Here is a 25921-nt window from a genome sequence, read left to right on the forward strand (position 1 = left end):
CTGGTTTACTATCTGGTTTTGTTTTTGTCTGATAAAAACAAGCATAATCAAAACTAGATACTGAATATGAACAATTTTACACAATTTTATAATTTTTAAAATATTGTCTCATGAAAATCACAGGGGCTTAGGAAGAACAGGGCTCTTAGACTTGAATGAGTGTGCAGACCCCACCTAGCTGTATTAAGGGAAACAAAGAACAACAAGCATGTAGTGTCAAGGTTAGGTGCAGTGAGTCTTGAATAGACCACCATAAAGGACAGTAAACCCATAATGAGCAGAGCAAGAGCAGGTAATAGGAGTACGGACAGGCATAAAACAACAGAGACAGCGTCTGAGATTAAGAACAACATATACATTATCTAAACCTGTTTATCCAGAGTAGGATTGCAGGAAATCTGGAGCCTACCGCAGCGGGTTTGGATTGAAGGCAGGATAAATCCCTGGTATGCAATATGTATGATAAGGCTGATGTTAAGAACAAAAAGAATATGATATTTCAACTATCTATTTTGAGAGAGAAAAACATTGAAAAAAGGAAGACAAATATTTTAAAATATAATTATGCTAATGGATTACATTCACAATATCAGGTATTTTGAGTTGTGAATATGAACTAAAAAAGATAAATTTAATAAATATGGAATAAATACAAAAACCATTAATATGTTTAGTTTTTCATCACTTGTCAGACTCTCTACCTTTGTTTGTATCGCTTCGTTGTTAAACAATGTTTTTAAAGCAAAAGTGATTGGTCAGCAACAATATGCTGATCTTGTATGATGACCTAGTCAGTCTCTCGAACAGTGCCGTTTTATTATCAAAAACCGGGAGTGCTCTCCCCTCGACTTTTGTGTATACTCAGATATGGGGATGGATATTTGAGATGTAAACTGCAAGACAATGATTATATTTTTATATTATGTACATTAAGGAACCATCAACAACAAATCTAATCATATATTGAACAATTATTATAAAAGTAAAGTTGAAAAAATCATACTCGATTTTTTTTTATTTATACAGCTGCAGAGTCTGTGTTCAGGTGAAGTACCACTTCCGGGTGGTGGATTTGGCCCAAAAGTTAATACAGATCTATAATTGTGGTGTAACAACCACATGCCGAATTTCATCTATCTAGTTGCGTTTTTGAGTTATCGGTGTTTATACACACAGACAGACACACGCATACACGCGGCGCGCGTACACACACAATTCCAAAAAACAGTATTGTTGGACACTGGTTAGTCTATAATGTCAAGATTCATCAAAATATCGAGGTCGAATTTTTTCATGATTACTATACTTCGTATATGAGAAAGTAAAAACGATTTTTCCTGTGCAAAGTGGCAGCTGAATTGCTGTTAACAAAAAGCAGACACTTGAGAAATAAACTATAATGTTACTCACTCATAATTTTTCTGTCCATATGGTAAACGTTTTGTTGACCAGCACATTCTGATTTCAGCCGTTTGAATTACATCTTGATATACAACAAGCACAAATAAAGGCGGCACGCAAATCACTTTCTATTTCTCATGCTTTACACACCCGCACTCAGCTTGCTCTGTCACCGCAAATGCTATGTGAACAGCCGCCCTCAGTCACCAGCCGCCGTTCACTGGATGAATATATGCGGGCAGCTCGTGGTGGATAACTTTCTGTTTTAGAGTTAAAACTTACAAGGGTTAAAGACTAACGGCAAGAATATTCATTCAAAAACGAAAACTAAAAATATTTTAGTAAATTATTATTTTATTTCAGTTAGTCTTTCCAGCTACTTTAATAGTTTCGTTTAGTTTTAGTTTTTCATTTCGGGTTTGTTAATTATTTTATTTCAGTTTACGAAAATGTTTTTTTAATAATAGTTTCAGTTTTGATTTTAGTTTTCGTTAACTATAATAACCTTGGCGGTGCCACCTGATTCTTCACCCAGAAGAGCCTCAGGCACAATGGCAAGAAAAGGCCCTTTGGCAATACTTCACTTTGCATAAGTAAATAAATTTGTCTTGAAATGCGGCCATCGACAGTACAATAGAACATCAAACACACGCAGTCGGCTTCCGCTAACAACATACAGACGCACACCTGACATCCTCAGAATATGGCGGAGCAGACGCAGCTGGAGGTTACTGCCACCAAGTGGGCTCTGAGCAGACCCTCAGTCCAGGTCTTCATTCAGCTCCTCCAGTGCCCACCCTGAATGCTGGGTTCGTGTCCATTAGACTCATGTGTTGTTAGCGTGTTGAGCCGATTTGGCTTTGCTGACATTTGTGACTTACGTGAAGATCGGATCACATGGAGGACCTTGGAGTAGAACTGAGTGGAGTCGTGTAGGGTGGTCCAGAAAATCAGTGCTGATTTCAGCGAGGGTCCCCTCTGGTGTGACCTTGTGCTATGAGATTAGACCCTGATTCTTATGTCATGTTATGACACCTTTGCTCTCTGGTTTTGACCTTTGGCCTGTTTTGCCCGTTTGTACCTCTCCTGAGGTGCCCCCCACGTCTTTGGTGCTGTCACTCATAGTACAATAGCAGTGAGGACCATCACTTGTAACATCCTATAATCTCAATAACCTCCACCCTCATAACCCTTTGTTTCCACAGTCAAAGCCGATTTTGGACCCATTGGCACACCATGGCATGAGTTCCCACGTGTTTTAGGTTGATCTGCAGTTTCTCTTATGAAAAGCTTTCTGAAAATCCAAACACATGACCTCCTGTGCACCTCTCTGGCTGAATACTTTTTACTTTTTTCCCATAGAATTCCAGTTGAATGTCTTTGGGATGTGAGGAATAAACACACACAGGCTGTGACCAGACTGCAGTCTGCCATGCCAGTGTGCCCCCCATAAAATATAATTCAGCCATTCAAACATTATCAGGCCTGCTTGATGCCCTCCCATGCACACAGTGACCAGAGCCCACTCTGACAGCATCAGGTGCAAAGTGCCAACCTCCCCTGAGGGTGCAGCCAGTCCATCAGAGGGCCACCAAATGCCACAATGCTGCCCGCTGAAGAACAGAACTTATAAAGGCCGCATGAGGTGAGCGCGGGGTGTTGTTTATTCTTTTTTATTTTTTATTGGTTGAGTATTTGATATTTAAACAAAGGCTGATGATTTCGCTCTTATGAATCCCTCACACTCTCTTTATTCTCGTTGAATTATTTGTGACGCTCATCACATCCTAACAAGCTCCCTGGTGGACGCCCTCCTGCTGTGCCCGTCACAAATCGACACAGTGACAGTTAGATTTGTCTGATTTGCTCGGTTCTCCAGAGTGTGTTACACGGGGGTCTTTAGGATGGTCCCACATGTTGCTGCCACACAACACACACACACACACACACACACACACACACACACACCGCTCTTATTGTACGCTGTGCTCAAGTGAAGCACAAAAAGACTTGAGTGCCCCCCAGAGTGCTTCACAGCACCCCAGTCCAGTGCCAGGCTACCACTGCAGTGGTCATCTTCATCAGCCCTAAAACAGAGCACACAGCTTACCTGCAAAGTTGATGTGTAAGCAGTCCTCAATGCCAGCGACGTTGTTGGGTTCACCCGGATTCCAGTTTGTAAAATGCCACTGGGACTCATCTGTCCAGAGCCACGATGACGTCTGCAAAACACCAGCATTAGGGTAAGCAACGGGACCCTCACTGCAGCAGGATTGCACTCCTCTGCCATCTTAGAGCTTACAGCCCCCCAGAACCACAAAGATGAACAGACAGGAGGACAACTTACCTGCACAGACTTTGAGCCTCCAAACCATGAGATGGGGCCAGAGGAGTCACTTCTCTTAATCAGACTGGTGATGAAGTGGTTGGCATCACTACTGTGGACAGACGCCAGGTTTCCTCCAAGGCTGATGCAGTAATGCTACAGGAGGGGGGTGACAGAGAGGGTCCATGTTAGGCCAGCATGGCACACACATCAGGAAGGACACAACAAAACTGGTGGCACCTGGCAGTCATTTTATTTTTGAGATTTCGTAAGACCCCTGAGGCAGCGGTTCTCCTGCATGATACTTGGAGTGCATTTTGTTGAACGCTTTTGGACAGCAAACTCTTAAAAGGCCACTGCTGGTCTTAAACTGACCACTGGACAGTCCAGCTGTGTCACTGCCTGTCCTTTGTCACTTTAAAGTGAGGTGCCACCCATTTTCAGACATGAGGTCTGCACAATTATGAAGGAGTTTAATGTCCGTTGGGAGTCAATAATGGTGGTCCTGTGGACGTCCACATCAGAGAAGCTGCTGGGACAGGCCAGGCACATGATGGGCACACATCTCACGTGCCAATGGGAGGTGGGTGTCTGGGTGGAGATCAGTCTGTAAGCTTTTTACAGTTATGGGTCTGCTAGCTGCGTTAGTCGGCTTTGCCACGTCCAAGTCGGTGGGCTTCTGTTGTTGTGCCGTTGGATGTGCAGACGTATCTGTAGACCTGTGTGTGTCACTAGTGTGTGTCACTAGTGTGTGTGTGTCACTAGTGTGTGTCACTAGCCGAGTGCTTCTCACTCTTTGATATTTGCTGTTATTATTTTAGCGGCTGTTAATATTATTAGTCGGCTGGATCTCCTCACTCTTGAATACGTCACATACAGTCGCCCGTCAGTAAAGCATCGGTGCTGCAGGTCAATTCCTGCCTGTCCTGACCTTGGCCTTTGTTGGCGGTCCTGGCAAGACACCATTTTACAGTAAAGTGTGTTCTTTAGAATTCAAAAAGGCAATTAGAAGAAATAAAGGAAATTTCAGGGATCCTGTAGAAATGAAGGCTTCAATCGGATTGAAATGTAAGGCTTTGAATTGTAATCTTGTAGCGGTACAAAGGTTTGCAGGGTTGGCATCAATGGCGATACACCCTGAGTCGTGGTGCCCGTTAGCTCCTTATGACACACAGCAGTGACGTTTACAGGCTGCACACACGCATGCCTGTCTCTATCACACTGTGAAGGCCTGTTGTGTCAGATTCAGCCTTTTGTTGATCATTCTGGAAATCACGTCAGCAGCCTCTCCTCGAAATCAGCCATCTTGGATACATGGCACCACCTGGCATCACCATGTAGTTAAATCGCTGTGGGGGGCTCGCATTACTGTGTGATGTCATTTTCACCATGTGGCCCAACATGAACATGTCGAGTATAAACGGGGCTGAAAAGAAACTGAGCAGAACAAGGAGTACTGCGGGTACCCCGTGACACAACAGTCAGCGTGGGCTCAGATGAGGAGCTTGTGTTTTACCAACACGCTGGAATTCTGAGAAAGCAAGAAAAGGAGACAACCAGAGAGGAGCAGATGATGTGATTTATCTCAGAAAGCATCTGATAAGGTGCCACATGAGAGGGTGGGCATCAAACTTAAAGAAGTGGCAGTTCAGGGTGTGCTGTGAAGATGGGGGCAGAATTGGCTGAGACACCGGAAGCAGAGGGTGATGGGCTGAGGAACCACTTCAGGATTGGCAGATGTTAAGAGTGGTGACCAGCAGGGGGCAGTACTGGGGTGGCTGCTATTTTTAATATCTATAAATGATTTAGATAGGAATATGAAGGACAAGCTGGTGATGTTGGCAGTTGATACCAAGACAGGTGGACTGGCAGATCATCGAGAATCCACTGAATCATCACAGAGGGACCTGCACAGCAGACAGGCTCGGGCAGATTAGTGGAGGATGAAATTAATGTCTGTGGTGAGCTGGCACCGTGCCTTGTGCCCTGTGTTAGCTGGGATTGGCTCCAGCAGACCCCCGTGACCCTGTAGTGGGTTGGATAATGTGTGGATAGAGTAAAAATGTGAGGCTTGAATACACAAGGGGGGGTCTGAAAATCAAGAGTCCACCTTATGAGAAGGATTTCGGAGTCATAGTGGACTCTAAGCTATCAACTTCATCACAGTGTTCAGAAGCCATTAAGAAGGCTAACAGAATGTCAGGTTATATAGCGCCTTGATGTGTGGAGTACAAGTCACAGGAGGTTTTGCTCAGGCTGGTGAGGCCTCATCTGGAGTCCTGGGTGCAGTTTGGGTCTCCAGGCTACAAAAAGGACATAGCAGCACAAGAGAAGGTTCAGAGAAGAGCAACTTGGCTGATAATGGGGGGTTACAGGGGGTGAGTGATGAGGAAAGAGCCTTAAGGAGATGAAGAGGAGACCTGACTGACTGAAGTGTTTAAAATGATGAAGAGCATTAGTCCAGTGGAGTGAGACAGTGACTTAAAAATGAGTTCATCAAGAACACGGGGACACAGTTGGAAACACATTAAGAGTAAATGTCACACAAAAATGATAATGTCACACAGAGAGCCACAGACTCGTGTAATACGTGACCAAGTAGTGTGGTGGGTATGAGGACTATAGGGACCCCAACACCTTGACTTGATGTTATTTTGGTGGATTTACGTGGACAGGACTGGCGAATTCTGATGGACTGAAGGTCTTGTCCTCATCTACATTGATCTAACATTTTAACCTGCAAGTCTTCTTTTAGCTTCCCTGACCTCTCGTCTGTCCTCTTCACTCCTGAAAGATAGATAGATAGATAGATAGATAGATAGATAGATAGATAGATAGATAGATAGATAGATAGATAGAGCTGCAGATTTCTGTTCAAACTTCTCTTCTTAATTGAATTCCAGTCCTAACTAAGTCAGCTGTTACCTCCCAGTTTCTGTGTTTTGAGGTCCATGTTGAAATGACAAAACTACGGTTGGTACATTTTGATTGGAATGTGCCCGTCATTTCTGTATGTGACACGTTGATAATTCCGTGTTTTTTTTAAATGTTTTTATAATTTTCATCATCGTTCTCATCTTAATTTCTGATTTATTTCCCACTGAGCCTGTCGGTGGGCCTGGCACTGAAGCAGATGCAGCCTTTCAGCATTCAGGATCTCCTGCCCCGGGGGTCTGCTCTGCTCGTTGTTAACTGTCATTATTGGGGTCAAACTAAGGGAGCAAACGTCTCCAAACCAAAAGAGCAAATCAGTAGGAGAGGACAGCAGTGAAGTAAAGCTAAGCTCTTCACGCCAACGCAAAAGCACCAAATGTCTCTGAAGTGTCAAATCCCACCGCTGTGCTGACTTGGCTGCAGAATTAGAAGGAGGCAGGTGGTGTGACATTGCAGTTAAGGCTTTGGAGTCTGAGGCTGTGGGTTCAAATCCCACTACTGACCCTGTGTGACCTGAGCAGGTCACTTCACCTGCCTGTCCCTATAATGGGGAAAACAAAACAAAAGAAATGAAACCAATCGTCTCTCAGATGTTGTAAGTCACCTCAGATAAAAATGTCAGCCGCTCTGTAAATGAGATCAATAAGAGGGAAAACGAAGGAAACAAAAACCTGCAGCCACCGGGGCGCCCAGGACTGAGCCGGAGATCCAATGGTGTTGTGTTCCCGCTATGAACAGTCGCCTTATGAATGAGTTCTCAGGAACAGATATGGTTTATGGAGCAGACGAAGTGCAGCCTGCAGCTACGGCTTTACAGGTCGCCATCTTCTTCCTGCTCACTTCATGTCTTCTACTCCCTTTGTTTGACTTGTTTGTGTGTAAATGTGAATGTGAGAGTGAGGAGGGACAGAAATCTAAAAAGAGCAGAGAGGGAATGAGAAAGCAAAAGAAGGACGATCCATAATGCAGTGCAAATAAAGTGACTGAGGGGTGATGGTACAGCAGAATGACAAAAAATCAAAGGTGCCAACTGGCTGAGGGGGAAAAAAGACACGCGTGCCATGAAGGAGATTGACACGGAGCTCAGAAAAGTGCTGGACTTGTTCACAAATCACATATTAAGGCAGCAATGCCATTCTGTCACACCATTTCCCCAGTGTCACTTACAGCCCTCAGGACGAGACATTACCTCAGCGTCAATCCAGGCCTTCTCCATTGGGAAGTATTTGTAACAATTGCTGGAGTAGCTCACCCATCCAGGCTCACAGGACTCAAGACTGTAGGACACATCTGAAAATCAGAGACCACCGCTTAATGAAGGCCATTGGATGTTATTAGAATTCTTTACATTTGCAAGACCTTTTGACCTGAGACCACTCTGTATGCTAACTGATGGCTGCCACCCCGTACCATTCATGTTCAGCATGGCGTCAGCTGGCCCAGCTCACATGATTGAAAGACCAGAGTCATCTTCAGTTCCCATTTCATCAACAGTGGACCACTGCTGGTCTCTCGAAAGGTCTGTTGATGGCACAGGAGTGACGTACTGTTTGTCTAATAAAGAAACGCATGTAAGGAGGAGCTGTGTCTGTATGGTCATCTACTCCACCTGAGCGTCCTCCCAGAGAGGCTTTCCACAGCCTTACTAGTCCACTTCTGCACTGTCCTTATGTGTGGCTGAAATGATTTCAATTTCTGTGTACATGAGAGGACAAGAAATGCCATGGCATGGTCACAGTTGACCAAAAGTCTCCATGGGATGTCATCCTAAGCCTCTGAGATAGTGATGAAGAAGGGCTGAGAGCTGCTCGCGCTCCAGTAGCACATTTCACCAGCTGCTTATATGTGGGAAACTCTGATCCTCATTTAGTGTCGTCAAGCTTTGTCTGATTTGTACTTTTATTGTGTTATTACGTTTGTTATTATTTTATTTGATAATTGCGGTCACCTAATCGTGCAGCTGGCATACTGGCCTCACCCACAATGTGCTTAAGATGAAGTGACAGTTCAGACAGCAACTTTGGGTTTCATGGCTTTTGACCTTCACATTTAATCTGATTGGATTGCTTGGAAATATAAAGAGAATAGGCAGGAAAGGATAGATAGATAGATAGATAGATAGATAGATAGATAGATAGATAGATAGATAGATAGATAGATAGATAGATAGATAGATAGATAGATAGATAGATTTATTGTAAACATAAGCAAAAACATCAACAACACAATATACACAGTTAATTTACAAAAAAACAAATGTCATAATGAACAAGAGAGCCATACATTTGACCCCAACTACTCCCCTTTACACTCCTCTTACTCCGCACAATAATAACTACATGATGTTGATGCCCACCATTACTGTCTTGTTATTCCCAGTTGAACACCAGTTCACCCCCCTCCACAGCACACAGTACCTGTCGTGTCCCCCACATGTCGCTAAACATTTCTAAATTGTTTGCTAGTTTATGGTACATGAAATCGAGTTTCAGTCGACTTTTGATTAAAACTTTGAAGAGCAGCAGAGCGTCAGTCCCCATGAGGTTCTTCTCTTTGTTTCTCCTTGTTTTTAAAATTGCTAACTTGGCTTGTCCTAAGAGGAAATTCCCAATAACACATTTATTATTATTTTTTTGATAATAATTAATACCAAAGACAAAACAAGTTTTTGAGAACTTAAAACCAAATCCACCAAGAAGAAAATCCAAGAACCTGAACAACGGCCTCAGTCGTTCACAGTGAATGAAGAGGTGACAGATGGTTTCTCTCACATTACAGAACGGACACTAGTCAGTCTCTGAAACTTTAATGGTAAACAGAAACGAGTTTGTGGCTAAGGCCGAGTGTGTTATCCTCCACTGCAGATCTCCAAGTCTTTTCTGCAATGGCAGTTTATAATAAGCTCTCCATGAAGGTGAGATGTTCTCAGAGACCTGCAGTTCTTTCCTCCATAGTGTGTCTGGTAACTCCTTCATTTGATTATAAAATGTCACTTTGACACACAGTTTATACAGTTCTTTTTTGGTAAACAGTTCAAAGTCTTTCTCAACTAGAGTACCAAAACGGAGAAGGTGCCCAGGCCTGTCAGTGTGGTCAGAGACATTTGGCCTCACGATAATGGCGAGCGATGCCATCTCTACCTCTAGTGTGTCCTCACCTGTGAAATACTCGGCACACACAGAACTCGCGCCTGACCTCCTCAGTGCTGTTTTTACCTGGCTGAGAAAAAGTTCAACCAGGCGTATTGATCTGATGCCCAGGACTGTCGCTAGGTGGGCAGGGGTGTGCCAGCACCTCATATCTGTGTCAATCAGGTTACTTATTTTTAAAATTCTTTTGTTTAAAAGAATAGATACAAAAAAATCTGAAAGCAATAATGGACATTCTAACAGAGGGTTCCACACTAAAGGTTCTTCGATGAACCAATAAGTACTCTCCAGATTTAGCCTGGTCCTCCTGAGTTTTCTGTGCCAGATTTGAAGTGCGGATTGATAAAATTTTGGTAGGTCAGACCGAACAACATGACATTGTGTAAGAAAAAAAATGTTCAGTGAAATTGAAGCCTCTTACTCTACAAAATAAAGCAAATGCCAGCTGTCTCCACGGCAGGTGCTCGGGTCCGTATAAGAGCCGATGTAACATTTGGAGTCTAAATGCCTCCATCTTATTTAACAAGTCAATGAGTTCCTGACCACCTTCTTCTACAGGCAGGTACAGGACACTACGCTTCACCCAATGTAGTCCATCCCAAAAGAAATCCAAAATAATGCTCTGGATGGTCTTGATGATAGATAAAGGGGGGTCAACACACTGTAACTTGTGAAATAACATGGAGGCTATCAAATTATTAATAATGAGGACCCTGCCACGACAGGAGATCTCCTTTTGAAGGTATTTCCATTTGTTCAGCCTGGCTTGAACTTTTTCTACCCAGTCTGCCCAGTTTTCTTCAGCAAAATCCCCCTGTCCTAAAAACATCCCCAGGTATCTGAAGACTCTCCTGTTCCACTTAAGACCACCAGGCAGGTCTGGTGGGTCCCCATTCCTCCAGTTGCCAATTAAAAATGCGTTGCTTTTGTCCCAGTTAATCTTTGCAGATGACAGTTTCTCAAATTTAACCAGGCAATATTTCAGTGCCGTGATGTCTCTAGGGTGACAGACAAACACTGACAAATCATCTGCATACGCGACCACCTTAAGGTTTAAGGTCGGGCACTGAGGGATGTTCAGACCTTGAAGGTGGATGCGAAGCTGCTGCAGTAGTGGCTCGATGGACAGCGAAAAGAGCATACCAGACAGAGAGCAGCCCTGACGTATCCCTCTGGTTACTTGAAGGGGGCTGTTAACGTTCCATTGAGTTCCACTACACTAAAGACGTTGTGATATAAAAGTCTAATGTGTCTAATGAACGAAGGCCCAAAGCCAAAGGCCTTCAGAACTGCTAAGAGATACTTGTGGTCCACTCTGTCAAACGCCCTTCTCCTGATCCAGCAATAAAAGCCCAGCGTCAAAACCAAAGAGTCTGGCCGCATCAATCACGTCTCGAACCAAGAAGATGTTATCCAGAATACACCTGTTGGGTACACAGTATGTCTGCTCCGGGTTCACGATACTCGCCATGACTCTTCTTAACTGATTAGCCAGGGCTTTGGAGAAGATTTTATAATCCACACATAGCAGGCTGACTGGACGCCAGTTCTTTAACTCCGTGAGGTCTCCTTTTTTTGGGAGTAGTGTGATCACCGCCCTGCGACAGGAGAGGGGCATTTCACCCACTCGCAGACTTTCACTGAAAACCTCTGCCAGATCAGCGCCAAGGTGAGACCAAAAGGCTTTAAAAAACTCAACAGGCAACCCATCAATACCTGGGGATTTACCAATGTTCAGTTCATTCAAGGCTGTAGTCAAGTCCTCCAGAGAGATTGTAGTTTCCAAGATGTCCTTCTCTCCATCCGGAACCTGAGGTAAGTCCTGGAGAAAAACTGACGTCTCTAAAGGAACCTCTGAAATGTCCTCAGAAAACAGTTGCTGATAAAACTGATGTGCCCAGGCTCGAAGGGCTTCAGGCTCCAGCAGTTCCTGACCTTTGTCATTCTTTAAACAGGTAATAATCCTACTTTGGCCAATGGTTTTTTCCAAACTAAAAAAGAATTGTGTGGGAGCGTCCATCTGGGTGAGCGACTGCATTCTCGAGCGGACGAGTGCGCCGTTGACTTTCTTGTCCGTGAGGTCTAACAATAATTGTTTCTTAGTTTTCAGGGACTCAAAGGTGTGGCCGTCAAAGTTAGAACATAAACCTGAATGAAGGTCTTCAGTTTCCTTCTCCAGCTCCGAAATGGCCGCATTCACATCTCTGGTGGTCTGCTCTGTGTATTGTTGGCACAATACGCGTATCTCAGTTTTAGTACAATCCCACCATTGCCTCAGTGAGCTGAAATTCTTCTTTTTGCATCTCCATTGAGTCCAGAAATACACGAAACAGTTGATAAAGTGAGGGTCTTTCAGTAGATTACTATTAAAGTGCCAGTAGAATTTGACAGAATGTGTAGAGAGAACAGAAACTCGAAGGAAAACAAGAGAGTGGTCAGATAAGGCAGTTGGAAGAATGGCGCAGTTAGTAATGAGATTACGGTGATGTTTGTGGATGTAAAATCTGTCAAGTCTGCCATAGAAAGCAGCCCAGCTGAGCCCTTCACCCACGTGTACTGTCGGACCCCCGGATGAAAATCTCTCCAAATATCAATGAGATTATTGTTGGTAACCACAGAACCCAGTGCTATGACGGACCCTGGATGAGGTTCTAGCCCATTCCTGTCCAACTGTGCATTATCTGTGCAATTAAAATCACAAACACCAGCTCATCATCCTCACACGTCTTCAGCACATCATTTAAAACAGAGAAGCAGTGAGTTCTCTCAGTCCCTGAGTTTGGGGCGTACACATTAATAAACACCCACTTCTTGTCCCCCATAAGTGCTTCTACCTTCATCAGCCTCCCCAGGATTAACTCCGAACAAACCGCCCTGTCTGGTACAAAACTTTTTGAAAACAGAATTGCGACACCGGCACTGATATTGGAGCCATGACTTAAATGTGCCACCCCCTGCCACTCTCTGTGCCAGTCAGACTGATTTACCACGTCAGTGTGCGTTTCCTGAAGGAAGGTGACGTTCATCTTTTTTTGCGCTAAGTGCTCAAATAGCGCCGTTCGTTTCACCAAATCTCTGCAGCCGTTTATATTTAAGGAGCACAGGGAATAGACAGGCATAATACAGGAGAGTAAAGTAGCAGTCAACAACACTGAGGTAACCCAAAAAACGGGGAATCGCATTAAAACCGCCATCATGATTGCTCTTCTAAAGAACGTTTCACCTTACAGATAATGTTCTTTAAGCGGACTCTCTCTTTGGTGGTCATGCCTAGTTCAGCAGCCCGGCGCCGCACTTGCTTCGCAGAGATCAGAAATAAATGAAGATTAGGAAAGTGTTCGACAATGTGGACCCCGCGCTTCCCTTCGAAAAACTCTAGGAAACGCAAAATGCTGTCTGTGCTGTAGGCCTCGTGTAAGCTCGAGTGAGATGACAGATCCACCCTGACCGACGGGTCTGATTCATTGCCGTCCACCCCTCCTTCCTCTCTCACTGAATTGTCATTGGCGTCTGTCTGCTGTGGATCACTAGCGGCGGCCTCTGCACTGGCAGTTTTTGTGCTCTTCTTGGCGCGTCCACCACTGGTTGTTTGCTCTTTTCTTTTCCTGGTAACCGGCTTCACCAAACCGTGTTCACCGTCACCTTCATCAACGAGCATTTCACCATCGGCCCCCCTCTCGTGTGCTGTGTCATCAGTCAATGACTGCACAGCCAGCGCGCTCTCCTCTGCCCCCCTTGAGAAGGCACGGCGCCTGAGTTCGTCTCTGGAGCGTTATCACTCTCGGTGGGTGTCTGTTGGTGATGTTCAGTAGAATCATCTTTACAATATTCGACCTCTAGTGCCACTTTAGATACTTCCTCCACCTCTTCATAGCCGACTTCAGCCTTCTTATTCCCATTAATTTCACCCATCTGATCGGCATTTGCCGTTGCACCCGTAACCATTTCAACCCTCTGGTTTTGTGCAATCGCAGGTTCTCCGCTGGACACTTCCGGCACCCTTGCTTCATGTCCCGGGCCTGTGATGCCTTGTAATACTGTTATTTCACATTGATCATCAGCCGCTTCATCAGAATCATAACTCCGATCTTCCATGTCTGACTCACTAATTATAGAATCATTCTCTTCATTGTCCGATGTTGTGCTATTGAGCTTTCTGTGTTCACCAGACGGTCCCGGCATATCCGAGTAGACTGTCATCTCACCCCGCTTACACTGACTCGCTTTGTGCCCTGTCTGACCACACTTAAAACATTTCATTAATTCTGTAGAGATAAATACAATATACTCGTACCCCTCTACCTTAAATTTTAAGGCCACATCAAGCTCCTCGCGCGAGTTATTTAGTAGCATGTACACTTGTCTCCTGAAAGATACGACATGCTTCAAATCAGGAGAACGGCAGCCAAGCGGTATCATTACTAAGTCAGAAATGACTTCACCATATCTACGAAGTTCATTTAATAAAACCTCATTCTTCAAAAATGGTGGAACATTTGAAATTATAACTCTTTTAGCAGAAGTCGATAAAGGCAGCACCGGCACTAGCGAGCCGTTTATCACCAGGCCCTCCTGCACCAGGTTATGCACCAGAGCTTCATCGTTCAAAAATACCACAACTGTTTTGTTCATGCGAGAGGCAGACTTTACATTCTTACTACCCACTCTTTACAACACCTCAACAACACACAGCTCAACAGAGACCATCGGGTCCACAACCACCTTCATTCCGTTTTTTCGGGAAAGGTGTTCAAAGTTTCGCGGGTTAAGCCCTGGAGGCTTTGCTCGGGACGCAGCCATGGCGGCGAGCCACAGCCGCATCCGACTATTACAACACTCACTAACAATAAACAATAGACTTTCAAAGAAATGGCAAATCAGTAAAAAAATCTGTATATATCAAACTGATAGTAAAGAAAGATAGAAAAAGAAAAACAAGAAAATACTCAAAGAGACCCTCCACGAACGAAGCCCCCAGCAACAAACAACCACTCCCACCCCAGACCAGAGTAATCGACAAGACAGATATTCCATAGATAGATAGATAGATAGATAGATAGATAGATAGATAGATAGATAGATAGATAGATAGATAGATAGATAGATAGATAGATACTTTGTTTTGGTTTGAATTTTGGACCAGAGGTTTTGTGTTTTTTTCTGTCCTCCTAACCTCTCTCTCTTTCTATCTCTGTCTCTCTCTTTCTCTCTCTCTCTTTCTCTCTCTTTCTTTCTCTCTCTCTCTCTCTTCTCTTTTTCTCTTCTTGTGGATATTTTTTAGATTTTGAACCTTAGAAAATCTTTGGATGTAAACCAAAAGCCTGCCATTTTAGTTTGGGGCCAGGCTAACAGGACTGAGGCCTGTTCTACATGTTAAGGTCAGAGTGAAGTTCTAGTTTGGCTTTCTGTTGTTGTTGTTTTTTTTTTTTGCCTCCTTTTTGTGATATTTAGGTGCCCAGATCACAACTTTTAGGGGACTACATTTGTTGATTTATTGAATGACTTACCTGTAACTGTGCTGATGATGAAAGCAGCCAGCAGCAAGTCGAGTGTTGCAGCCATTGTGCTCAGACTTCTATAACAGAGAACACATAAGATGAGTCACTAAAGGTGCCAGCGCGTGTCATGAAGACCAGACAGATGAAGCAGAGGAGACCCCTGAACATGTGAGGTGACGTGTGGCCCCTGTTTGTCTCTGATAAGCTGGTCGCTCACTTTTATCTTTCTGGTGGGCCGCAGCCCCTCTGGGTGATGATTACAGGTACTTTTTCATGCTGATTTCAGATTTGTGCTCAGAATTTTTCTATCACCTTTAGTTTTTGAGTTATGCCAACATCCATATTACTAATTGAGAATGGTAAACCGGAAGGCACAGACGCAGGTACACGGCGATGGACCCAGGAGACATAGTGCGCAGGCGCCTGCAGTGCGCGTCTCATAAACCGCAAGTGAAGTCTGATCCACCGCGAACGAAGGAGTCACGGCTCACAAATGAAAGAGCTCAACTAACGAAAATAAGACATGAAGCAACAACGCGCCCATAGCTAACGACTAATGACACAGCCACATAGAAAAGAGGATTCTGCACTGCACCCAGAGTCAAACGGAAGAGACTACGGAGTCCACAAAGGTACACAACACACAGTGTAGTGAAACCCGGGATAGTACGAATGGCGCAGGCGCCTACAACGCGCTTCTGAACTAAACATCCACACTACACAGCATGGTCCACGTGCGTCTAAAACACCGCAAGCAAAAGCCCCAAAGATCCGGACTCCACAACATATGTGAATCACATTACAGTAATACAATACTAACAGTACAACCACAGAAAACACAGGCACGACACCAGATGGGTAATAAGAATAAACGAACACTCCGTATTAAACATACGGCATCCTCACACATCCAAACTACACAGCATATGTGAATCACATTACAGTGATGCATTACTAACACTACAACCACAGAAAACGCTCCGTATTAACAGTAAGTGCAAATATCCATATTACTAACAGTAAACAACGTATAACTAATGGAGACACGGTCATGGCTCCAAAACGATACAGCTCGACTAATGGAGCTACCTGGATAAAATCAATGAACGCAAGTGCCTACAACACGCATCTCAAATGCTGCAAGCAAAGCAGGCACGGCTCCAAAAAGAAAGAGCTCGACTGACGGAGATACACAAAGAGAGTACAGAACCCTACACGTCCACACTACACAGCATAGTCAAACCCGACATAGTACGGAAGGTGCAGACGCCTACAACGTGCTCCTAAAGCACCTCAAGCAATAACCCGAGATAGTACAGAAGCCCCAAAGATCCGGACTCCACAGCATATGTGAATCACATTACAGTAATACTGTACAATACTATATGTACTCACAGAAAACACAAACAGAAGAGGCTTCGGCGTCCCGCCCCACAGTCAAACCAGAGAAAGTACGGAGTCCCCAAACGTCCACAAAACACAGCATAGTCACACCCGAGATAGTACGGAGGGCACATGCGCCAATACACCGCAAGCGACGGAGCCACGGCTCAGAAACGGAAGAGCTCAAGTAACGTAAATAAGTGATTTTAACAGTAAGTGCAATTATCCATATTACTAACAGTAAACAACGTATAACTAATGGAGTCACGGTCACGGCTCCAAAACGAGAAACACCATTAACCCGGCCGGATTACCACAACACAGTCTTAACCTTAAAGTCGGGACAATAGTCATGCTATTATTTTGCCATGACAATCAACAAATCCCAAGGACAGACCATGGACAGAGTCGGCCTTTACCTCTCTGAGCCTGTATTTAGACATGGACAACTCTCTGTTGCCTTCTCAAGAGTTCGGCATTCATGAGACGTTAACGTTAAGATTATAATAACTCCATACCAAGGAATACTCATTCAAGGACAACACGCCATCTTTACTACAAATGTTGTGTATAAAGATATCCTATGTACGTCATCTACACCTTCACACTCCAATATATCTCATACATAGATCTGCGCAAACTCAAAGACATTCTATACTTGCATAACATAACAATTACACTGCTATTGTTATTTACATATATTACATGGACCTACAGATGTCGTGACAGTGGATGTGATACGTATGTGACAATTACAGAGACAGACAATAGTCTCTTTCAAATGTATTTCGGGTTACCCAAGACCAGGGGTTGGCGAGCGAAGCGAGCAGGGGGCAGAGCCCCCTAGTTTATCATATAAACTCTGATTAAGGTATGCAGGTTTTTAAAGTTAATTTCAGGATTAAAATGATTTTGTTGCTGCTTGTGAACATTCTATAACTTTCTATAACTAAGTTCAGATTTATAAGAACACTTTGTTAAGGAAGTAGAAGTCAAAATGGCCTCAGAGTCTCATTTGTTCCAGTAACGAGGTCAGGATCTCAGAAGCGATGTCTGCCTTTGATTGTTTTCAGACTCCATTTGTTGTCCTGAACATGCGGAGGAAACACAGAAGGTGCAGATCAACACTCGCCAGCTGGCTTGGCTTGACAAATGGACGTATGTGGTGAGGTTTTAAGCTTCTCCTCCGTGCCTGATGGCCTACAATGTAAAGTGCCAGTGCGGCAGGAGACTCTTTTACATTTACAGAAGGCGAGTCACTCTAGAACACAATGTCATGTGTCAAATACATAATAGCAAGTTTGTGAAGACATAACTTGGACTTGAAAACCTCTGAACTTATCCTTTAAGCGACGTCTTCATGAAGAATTGTCTGATTATAGTTAGAGTAAAGTCCTCAGTGTTGGGACCCGTTTATCTCTCTTTTATTTTTGTTTTGTGTGTTGGTAGTTCTGATGCTTTTGGCTCTGAGCCCCACATCAAATATTCTTTTGGTTAGTCCGGGGGACATTGTGACATTCTGGAACGTCAGGACATTTCCTGGTGGGCTGGTCGAGTTGCCATGCCAACCCTTTCAAATTCTCATAAATGAATGCACATACATTTAATAAATCCTTGAACAGATGGCCTGTCCCTAAATAGTACAACACTGCTTCACGTGAAATCGAATCTAAACTGCATTCGACAATGGACAGCAGAGATAATAGAAAAGTGGTGCAGAGAGAGAGACGAGATGACATAAAAAAGGAAGACGCAGCAGACAACAAAGACCCCGTCGATGTCCTCGTAGAGCGGACTGGTGGCTCTGTGGCTGAGGATCTGCACTGCTATCAGGATGGTGGCCATTGTGCCAGAAGGGATCCTACTCCATTGGGCCCTTGAAGGAGGACCTTAACCTGACTGGTACTCCAGAGGTGCCATACGATGGCTGACCCTGCACTCTGCACTCTGACCTGCAAAGGTCACACAAAATGTCAACTTCTCCTTGGGGGTCAATACAGTGAACCAAAAAATACACAGCAGCAGTTTGTAATCGTTCTCTGTGATTATTCTGCGTATTTCTTCAATGTTTTCATCAGTTTAGGGCTTCAGACTATGCAGAGCTCAGCTTTTTGAGTTTGTTTTCAAATATTTTGTGTCTCGCTGGGTCACCATTTTATTTTCCTGACAGGTAGGCCCTCTATGAGGAATTTTAAGAAGTGTTTGCAAAATGTTATGAGGACGCCTTTCCTGCTCATTAGCCATCGTGTTTTTATCTGCTGTGCTTTTAAACATAAAGATAATAAAAGTGTAGAATGTGCGGCGCTGCGTTGACTTTCTACATTTGAGGCCTAATGTCCCTATACTCCTTCCTTAAGTCATAAAGAGTGAAAAGAAGGGTTAGCAGGAACAGAGCAGGTTTGGTCATCTTTATATGCTAGAATGCAGATCAGGAGAAAATAATCAGATTTGTATTTGTACTGCAGATTCTACAATGCATATTAAACAAACAAATCATCAATCAAATGTCAAACAAAGGCGTAGTGTTTTCTTAAAATGCGTGTTTTTTGTGAAAAATCTCAACTGACAACATCAATTGCAATTGTCCTTTCAATGTCCTCAATTTTGCCAAATCCTTGAGATGTTCTTGAGACATTGAAGGCCTTCAGAACATCTTAAACCCCTTGAATGTGCTAAGTGATGCCACTCCTGATGTAACTGTTAAACGTTCTTGTTAAGCTGACACAAACCTTTCCAAATGGGTGCGAGTATCGCCTGCTCGTCGACTGCTTTCTTATCAGATCATTTATATAAATTAAAAAGAGCAGCGGCCCCAGTGCTGCCCCCTGCTGGACGTCACTTTTCACATCCACTCATTCTGTGACGTTTACCTTCACCATAACCCACTCCTGCCTGTGTCTGAGACAATTTTTACCCAACTATGCACCTGAATCCCCCACTTCTTCTGGTTTGATCACAAACCTTTCATGGGTTACATTATTAAAAGCCTTCTGAAAATTAACATAAATAATAAACTTTGTCACCTCCCTGATCGCATCCTATAGTTGCTCACTTATAGAATTCCAGCATAATAGTGAAATGCGACCTTCCTTGTCTGAAGCCATGCCGACTGTCCCCTAACACTTCCTTCATGTGTCTCTTGATCTTCTCCTTAATAATCCCCTCCTTTAATTTACCTGCGGAGTACGTTAAGCTCACTGGCTCGGCTCGTCCACCCTTCATGATATTCACCAGCCACTCGTCTTTAGGAATTACACGAGTGTGCAGAGATTTTAAAAAATATGCGTCAAGGGTTTCTATCTGCACTCGCTGGCCTCCTTAAGCCTGATTTTCTCCTGGTGGTTTGTTCGATTTCAGCCTCTTTAATTACAAGGCAGTTTGTTTCTCTACAGTTCTCTTCACTGAGTTCAGCCACAGAGTGATGTGACAAATTCCCAGGTAGCCCAGGCAGCTCTTCTCTCTACAATTTCCAAATCTCTCAGTATGTCCTTAGTAGTCCCTGTTACTTCTGTGAGGTTATCGACTTCTTCACACAAACTGTATACAGTAATCCCTCGCTATATTGTGCATCGCCTTTCGCGGCTTCACTCCATCGCGGATTTTATATGTAAGCATATTTAAATATATATCGCAGATTTTTGCTGGTTCACGGATTTCTGCGGACAATGGGTCTTTTAATTTCTGGTACATGCTTCCTCAGTTGGTTTGCCCAGTTGATTTCATACAAGGGACGCTATTGGCAGATGGCTGAGAAGAAACCCAACTTACTTTTCTCTTTCTCTCTCTTGCACTTTCTCTGATCCTGACGTAGGGGGATTGAGCAGGGGGGCTGTTCGCACACCTAGACGATAGGGATGCTAGTCTAAAAATGCTGAAAGATTATCTTCACTTTGCTCCCTTCTGTGCTGCTGCTTCCTTTAAGTGACATGCTGCACGGTGCTTCGCATACTTAAAAGCACGAAGGGCACGTATTGATTTTTGGTTGTTTGTTTTTATCTCTCTCTCTCTCTGCTCCTGACGGAGGGGGTGTGAGCTGCCGCCTTCAACAGCTTTGTGCCGCGGTGCTTCGCATACTTAAAAGTCAAACAGCCCCATTGAATTGTTTGCTTTTCTCTATCTCTCTGACATGATCTGCTCCTGACGCGCACTCCTTTGAAGAGGAAGATATGTTTGCATTCTTTTAATTGTGAGACGGAACTGTCATCTCTGTCTTGTCATGGAGCACAGTTTAAACTTTTGAAAAAGAGACAAATGTTTGTTTGCAGTGTTTGAATAACGTTCCTGTCTCTCTACAACCTCCTGTGTTTCTGCGCAAATCTGTGACCCAAGCATGACAATCTAAAAATAACCATATAAACATATGGTTTCTACTTCGCGGATTTTCTTATTTCGCGGGTGGCTCTGGAACGCAACCCCCGCGATGGAGGAGGGATTACTGTGAACTTCAACAAAATGCAAGTTCAAGTCATTTGTGATTTCAGCGTTGGTATATTCTCGTTCCCCTTCAATGTTACTCATTCTCTTCACCTTCTTCTTGTCTTTCCTTTTACTACTAAATAATTAAAGAATCTCTTTAGGGCGATTTCTCTCCAACTGTCCTTTAGCCTTCCTGATAGCCTTTTTAACTTCTGCTCTCATTTATTCTATGGTTCATACTGGAGTTACTGGTCTTGTATGTTATTTGTGTTATTAACACATTCATGAGTGTCATTCCTGCCAAAGTCACTTTGCCTTCACCTTCCAGTCAGATCTTTATATGGCCCTGTTGATGTCCCCTGCATGTCTGGTCCTGACTCAGCACCCCACTCACTACACACTACACGGTACGTTCTGATGGCACTTGCAGCAAACAGCCCAATAAAAGTGAGGATGCATTGACTGAGAAGTCACCGGCACTTTGCTCCCTTAGGATGTCCCATCGTGGACCTCAGCAGCCCAGTGTGATGGAAGAGCATCTCATCAAGCACATCTCCTGATCTCAACGGCACACTTGATGTGTAATAAAAACAGCTGATTCCTTACCTGGGTCACCCGATTGGTAGTGCTGTGGTGGATCTGCCTTCTCCGCTTTGACTGGGGTCCTCAGCTTGCTGGGAGCTTTTTATTGCTTCAAAGAGGTGTGGGGCTCATGACGTTGGTTTGCTTCTCACATGTGATGTGTCAACATGAACATCCTGAAGGAGGACTTCACTTCCAGTGAATCCTGAATGCTTTCCCAAGTGGGGGGTGTTTTGGGGTTTTCAGTGGGCACAGCCAACTTCTTGTAACATCCTGGATGAGCGAGAGATTCACTTCCACTGAATTATTTGCAATTCCATTGAATGGGTTATATTTTTTATATTGTTGGTGGGCACAGCCCTCTTGTTAAACTTTAAGTAGTTTGTTTCATGTTGTCTCTTTGCATTTGGATACATTGTAATTGCTTCTGATTTACATAGAGAAGTAATAAAAGAAGAACGTTTAATTTCATATCCTTCACCAGGCCATCAGTAAATAATCTGAACAATGGCACCTCTAGACATGGCACAGTTTGGGCACCGAGCCAGTCAACAGGTTCATCAGATTGATCAAAAACTTCTGATCTTATCTGGAACCAGACATGACATGCAAAGGGCTGCAGTTATTCATTTACAGGATTGTGTGAATAAGAAAGTGTACCCCCTGCATTCAGCACCTGCTGTCACCACATTTGACATGTGACACTCTTTAAGTGCCTTCATCCATCCATCCATTTTCCAATCCGCTGAATCCGAACAGAGGGTTGCGGGGGTCTGCCGGAGCCAATCCCAGCCAACACAGGGCACAAGGCAGGGAACCAATCCCGGGCAGGGTGCCAACCCACCGCAGTTAAGTGCCTTCACGTAGGAGGAATCCACACAGCAGCTCTATGACTCTTGGACTTTGTAGAACTTTCTGGTGTCTGCAGCCTGCTTGGAGTCAGCCATTCCAAACCTTTCCAGGTCTTTTTTTAAACATTCTTTTGTGACTTTGGACAATCTGCTGTCAGTTCAGTGCTCTCAGTGTGACAGCCAGCCTTGGGGGCTTCACTGGTGTTTCGGTGTCCATCGTGAAATTCATGGCTGACTCAATGCCAAGGAGCAGCAAAGCAGGTCCATGTCATATGGAATATGCCATGTTGTGCAGATCCACTGGTGACTTGTCTGCCCTTCACTGGGGATGTGGTGGGGAGATCAGAGTACCTGCAGGAGACCCCATGTAGACACAAGGAGAACAGGCACATGCCTCAGTGACCAAGAATCTGCACAAAATTCAAAGCCAGGATGCAGGATCATCACTCCGTATGTCAATCTTAATTTAATAAAAGGACTTTAGGAGGCCCAGGGGGTTTTATGGGGCAGCACTGACTCCTAGGCATCAGTTCTGGGCCTCTGGATGTTCTTTGCCAAGGTGCTTAAGTTCAGACTTGACCAGGCTTGTCATCTGGGTATAAAGTTGGGTCCTTCCTGGTCCTTGCATCTCATGGAGACTGGAGTCACTTCAGAGGACGATTAAAACGAGGGCTGCACTGACATTTCCCAGCATTCCTGTTAACTCAATGATTGCATTTATCTATTGAACTAATTTGAAATGAGGATCAGACTTCCACTTGTTCACATGTGGTTTAAGATCACACCACTTTTCTGGGATTCTGCTTTCCTCTTCACCAACCGTGAGATGAGTGAGATGAGGAGAATCTGCTTACACTGCGTCCACACCTGAAGTGCACCCTGTGGGACTTTGGCCTGAAGCAAGTGTTCCAGATGTGTGTCTAAGAGGCAGCTGTGAGCCACAACAACAACAACATTTATTTCTATCACACGTTTTCATACAGGTGATGGAGCTCAAAGTGCTTTACAAGATGAAGAAAGAAAAAGAAAAATATAAAAATAAGATCAGACAATGCTAAGTAACCAGGCCAGGAGGACAGGAAAAAAAAAACTCCAGAATGATGGAGGAAAAGAAAAAAACAAAATGTGTGAGGGTCCCAATGCCACAAGACCATCCGGCCAGCCCCCTCTAGGCATTCTACCTAACATCAATGATCTCAGTCAGTCCTCATGGCTTCATGTGGAAGAACTTGACGATGATGGTCATGTGGACCTCTGGCCTTCAATCCACCCATGGAGGGACTGCACGGTGCTTTGATCAGGTGGTGGGGGCGCCGAACAGAAGAGAAAGTAGGGGTTTGTACGGATTGTGGAGATATGATAAGAATGATAATTCAATGTATAGAGCAGCGTCTCTCAACCTTTAAGTATTTGCCACCCGAGTTTTCATAACAGTTTTAATTGTGCCCCCCTAACATTTTTTTGAAAGGAGCCCACTAATACCAATTTGTTCTTTTTTAATTAATGATATGTCACAGATGCATATTTTATTATAGTTACTTAACTTTTATTGACATTTATCTAACTCTAGATTTATTTTTCTAGTATCAGAATGGAGTTTAACTTCATTTGTTTTGATCTATTTTTCATATTTTCAATTCTTGTTTTCTTTTTTTCACATCTTCGCGCCCCCCTTTTTGTTACTTTGCGCCCCACAGTTTGAGAACCACTGGCATAAACAGCAAACACTAAAATGAAAATATGAGAAAGCCGTGTTACAATGACGGGTTTTTAGATGTTTGTTTAAACTGCTCCAACATATCAGCCTGGCGAATTCTATCAGTAAACTCGTATTCCAGATCTGAGGTGCATCACAGCAGACGGCCGCCCGCCTCACCAATTCTGTTAAGTTTAGCTCTTCGATTTATAAGTCGACCCTCATTTGAAGATCTAAGGTTGCGATTTGGAGAGTAAGATGACAGGCATTCCACAATATAGGATGGCGTGAGATGATTTAAGGCTTTGTAAACCATACGCAGTATTTTACAGTCAATTCTAAATGGCACAGGTAACCAGTGTAGTGGCATGAGAACTGGGGTGATTTTCTTTTCCTAGTTAAGATTCTGGCAGCTCCATTCTGCACTCGTTGCAATCGATGTGATGTTTATTTTGGGTGGTCCTCAGAGGAGTGGGTTACAGTAACCTTGCCCAGTGTTTCCCAAACTCTGTCCTGGGGACCCCCTGTGGCTGCAGGATGTTGTTTCAACCAGATTCACAATCAGTGACAACACTGAGCAAATTTAATTTCCCTTTCTCTTATTCTACATTCAGAAAAGTACAGCAGCGTGATTTTTACATTTATAAGATGTTGTGATATGAGATTTTGCATATAAGTTGATAAATATTTTGTATGTCTTTATTTGTAACTTAGGCAAAGCAATGAAATACTAGTGTTACATTAGTGAGAAGCATTCATGTTTACAACCCCCCCACCAGGACTGAGTCTTTTTGAATTTTACAACAGGGTTGGGGGGGGGGGGGGAAGTGCCTCAAACCAGTCTAGCAAGCGTTTCTCTGCTGTCAACCTCCAGCTGCCTGTGTGCCAAGCTTTACCTTAACATGTGGTTTTGGGGGATGGCAGGTGTGAAGGTTTTCTGTCGCCCCATTGGTCTCAAGTATGGCTGTTTGGAACTGGCTTGTAACCGAAGCTTTTAAGTACCACCATGCCCTCTTGGCTCTAGGGGTTGGACAGAACATCTATAAATTTGCTCACTCCCTCACTCTCTCTCTCTGTTACCAAACTGCTGAGTAGCCATCTGACACACCATGAACTGAAAAGGACAACACAATGAAGAGCAGCACAACTCGGCAGCCATACTGAGACAGGCATGCGGCCTGCTCTGAAGAAAGCTGTCCAGAAATGAGGACTCGACTAGAGACATTTTAAGTAACTAACAAGTCTGTGTGCCGCCTGAAACGACACATCACCATTTATCAGGTTGTATGGTTACCAATATTCAAATGTACTTTGCATATTGTTATTATTTGTGAATATTATCAATAATACATTGTTTAAATTGTAACTCAACTCCTGCTTGTCTTTTACTATACTTAATTGCCTGAGGTTTTAAATGTAGAAGGGAAGGTGGGGAGAAGTTCTATACTATAATACCTTCTAAACAGTAGTAAGTCTGTGAGATGAGAGGCATTCTGACAAAGGCCAAACATTAATAATACAAAAGGGTCAAGTCGATCAATATGATACTCTACCAAGACAAAACATAAGACATTTAGAAATGTTTCTATTTTTGCTATATATTTAAATGCTTAACTCTCTTTTGTTAATTTCATTCTATTTTACCCTTTCTCTGTGCAGTTTTCCTCCTTCGCTGTTTCTTATTA

The 25921-nt window shown here is 43.7% G+C and overlaps 1 protein-coding gene across 2 annotated transcripts in view; it reads right to left on the bottom strand.

Moving 5' to 3' along the window:
- The window catches only part of LOC114657054 (lactose-binding lectin l-2-like), a 561576-nt gene that overhangs the window by 57325 nt on the left and 478330 nt on the right, over positions 1 to 25921 (bottom strand). For both annotated transcript variants that reach the window (XM_051931857.1, XM_051931859.1), the window contains one exon: positions 3512 to 3623. In XM_051931857.1, coding sequence (XP_051787817.1) covers positions 3512 to 3623 — 112 coding nt within the window. The remainder of the gene's footprint in view (positions 1 to 3511; positions 3624 to 25921) is intronic.

Source organism: Erpetoichthys calabaricus, chromosome 9, assembly GCF_900747795.2.
Source record: "Erpetoichthys calabaricus chromosome 9, fErpCal1.3, whole genome shotgun sequence".
In the NCBI taxonomy this organism is placed as follows: Eukaryota; Metazoa; Chordata; class Cladistia; order Polypteriformes; family Polypteridae; genus Erpetoichthys; species Erpetoichthys calabaricus.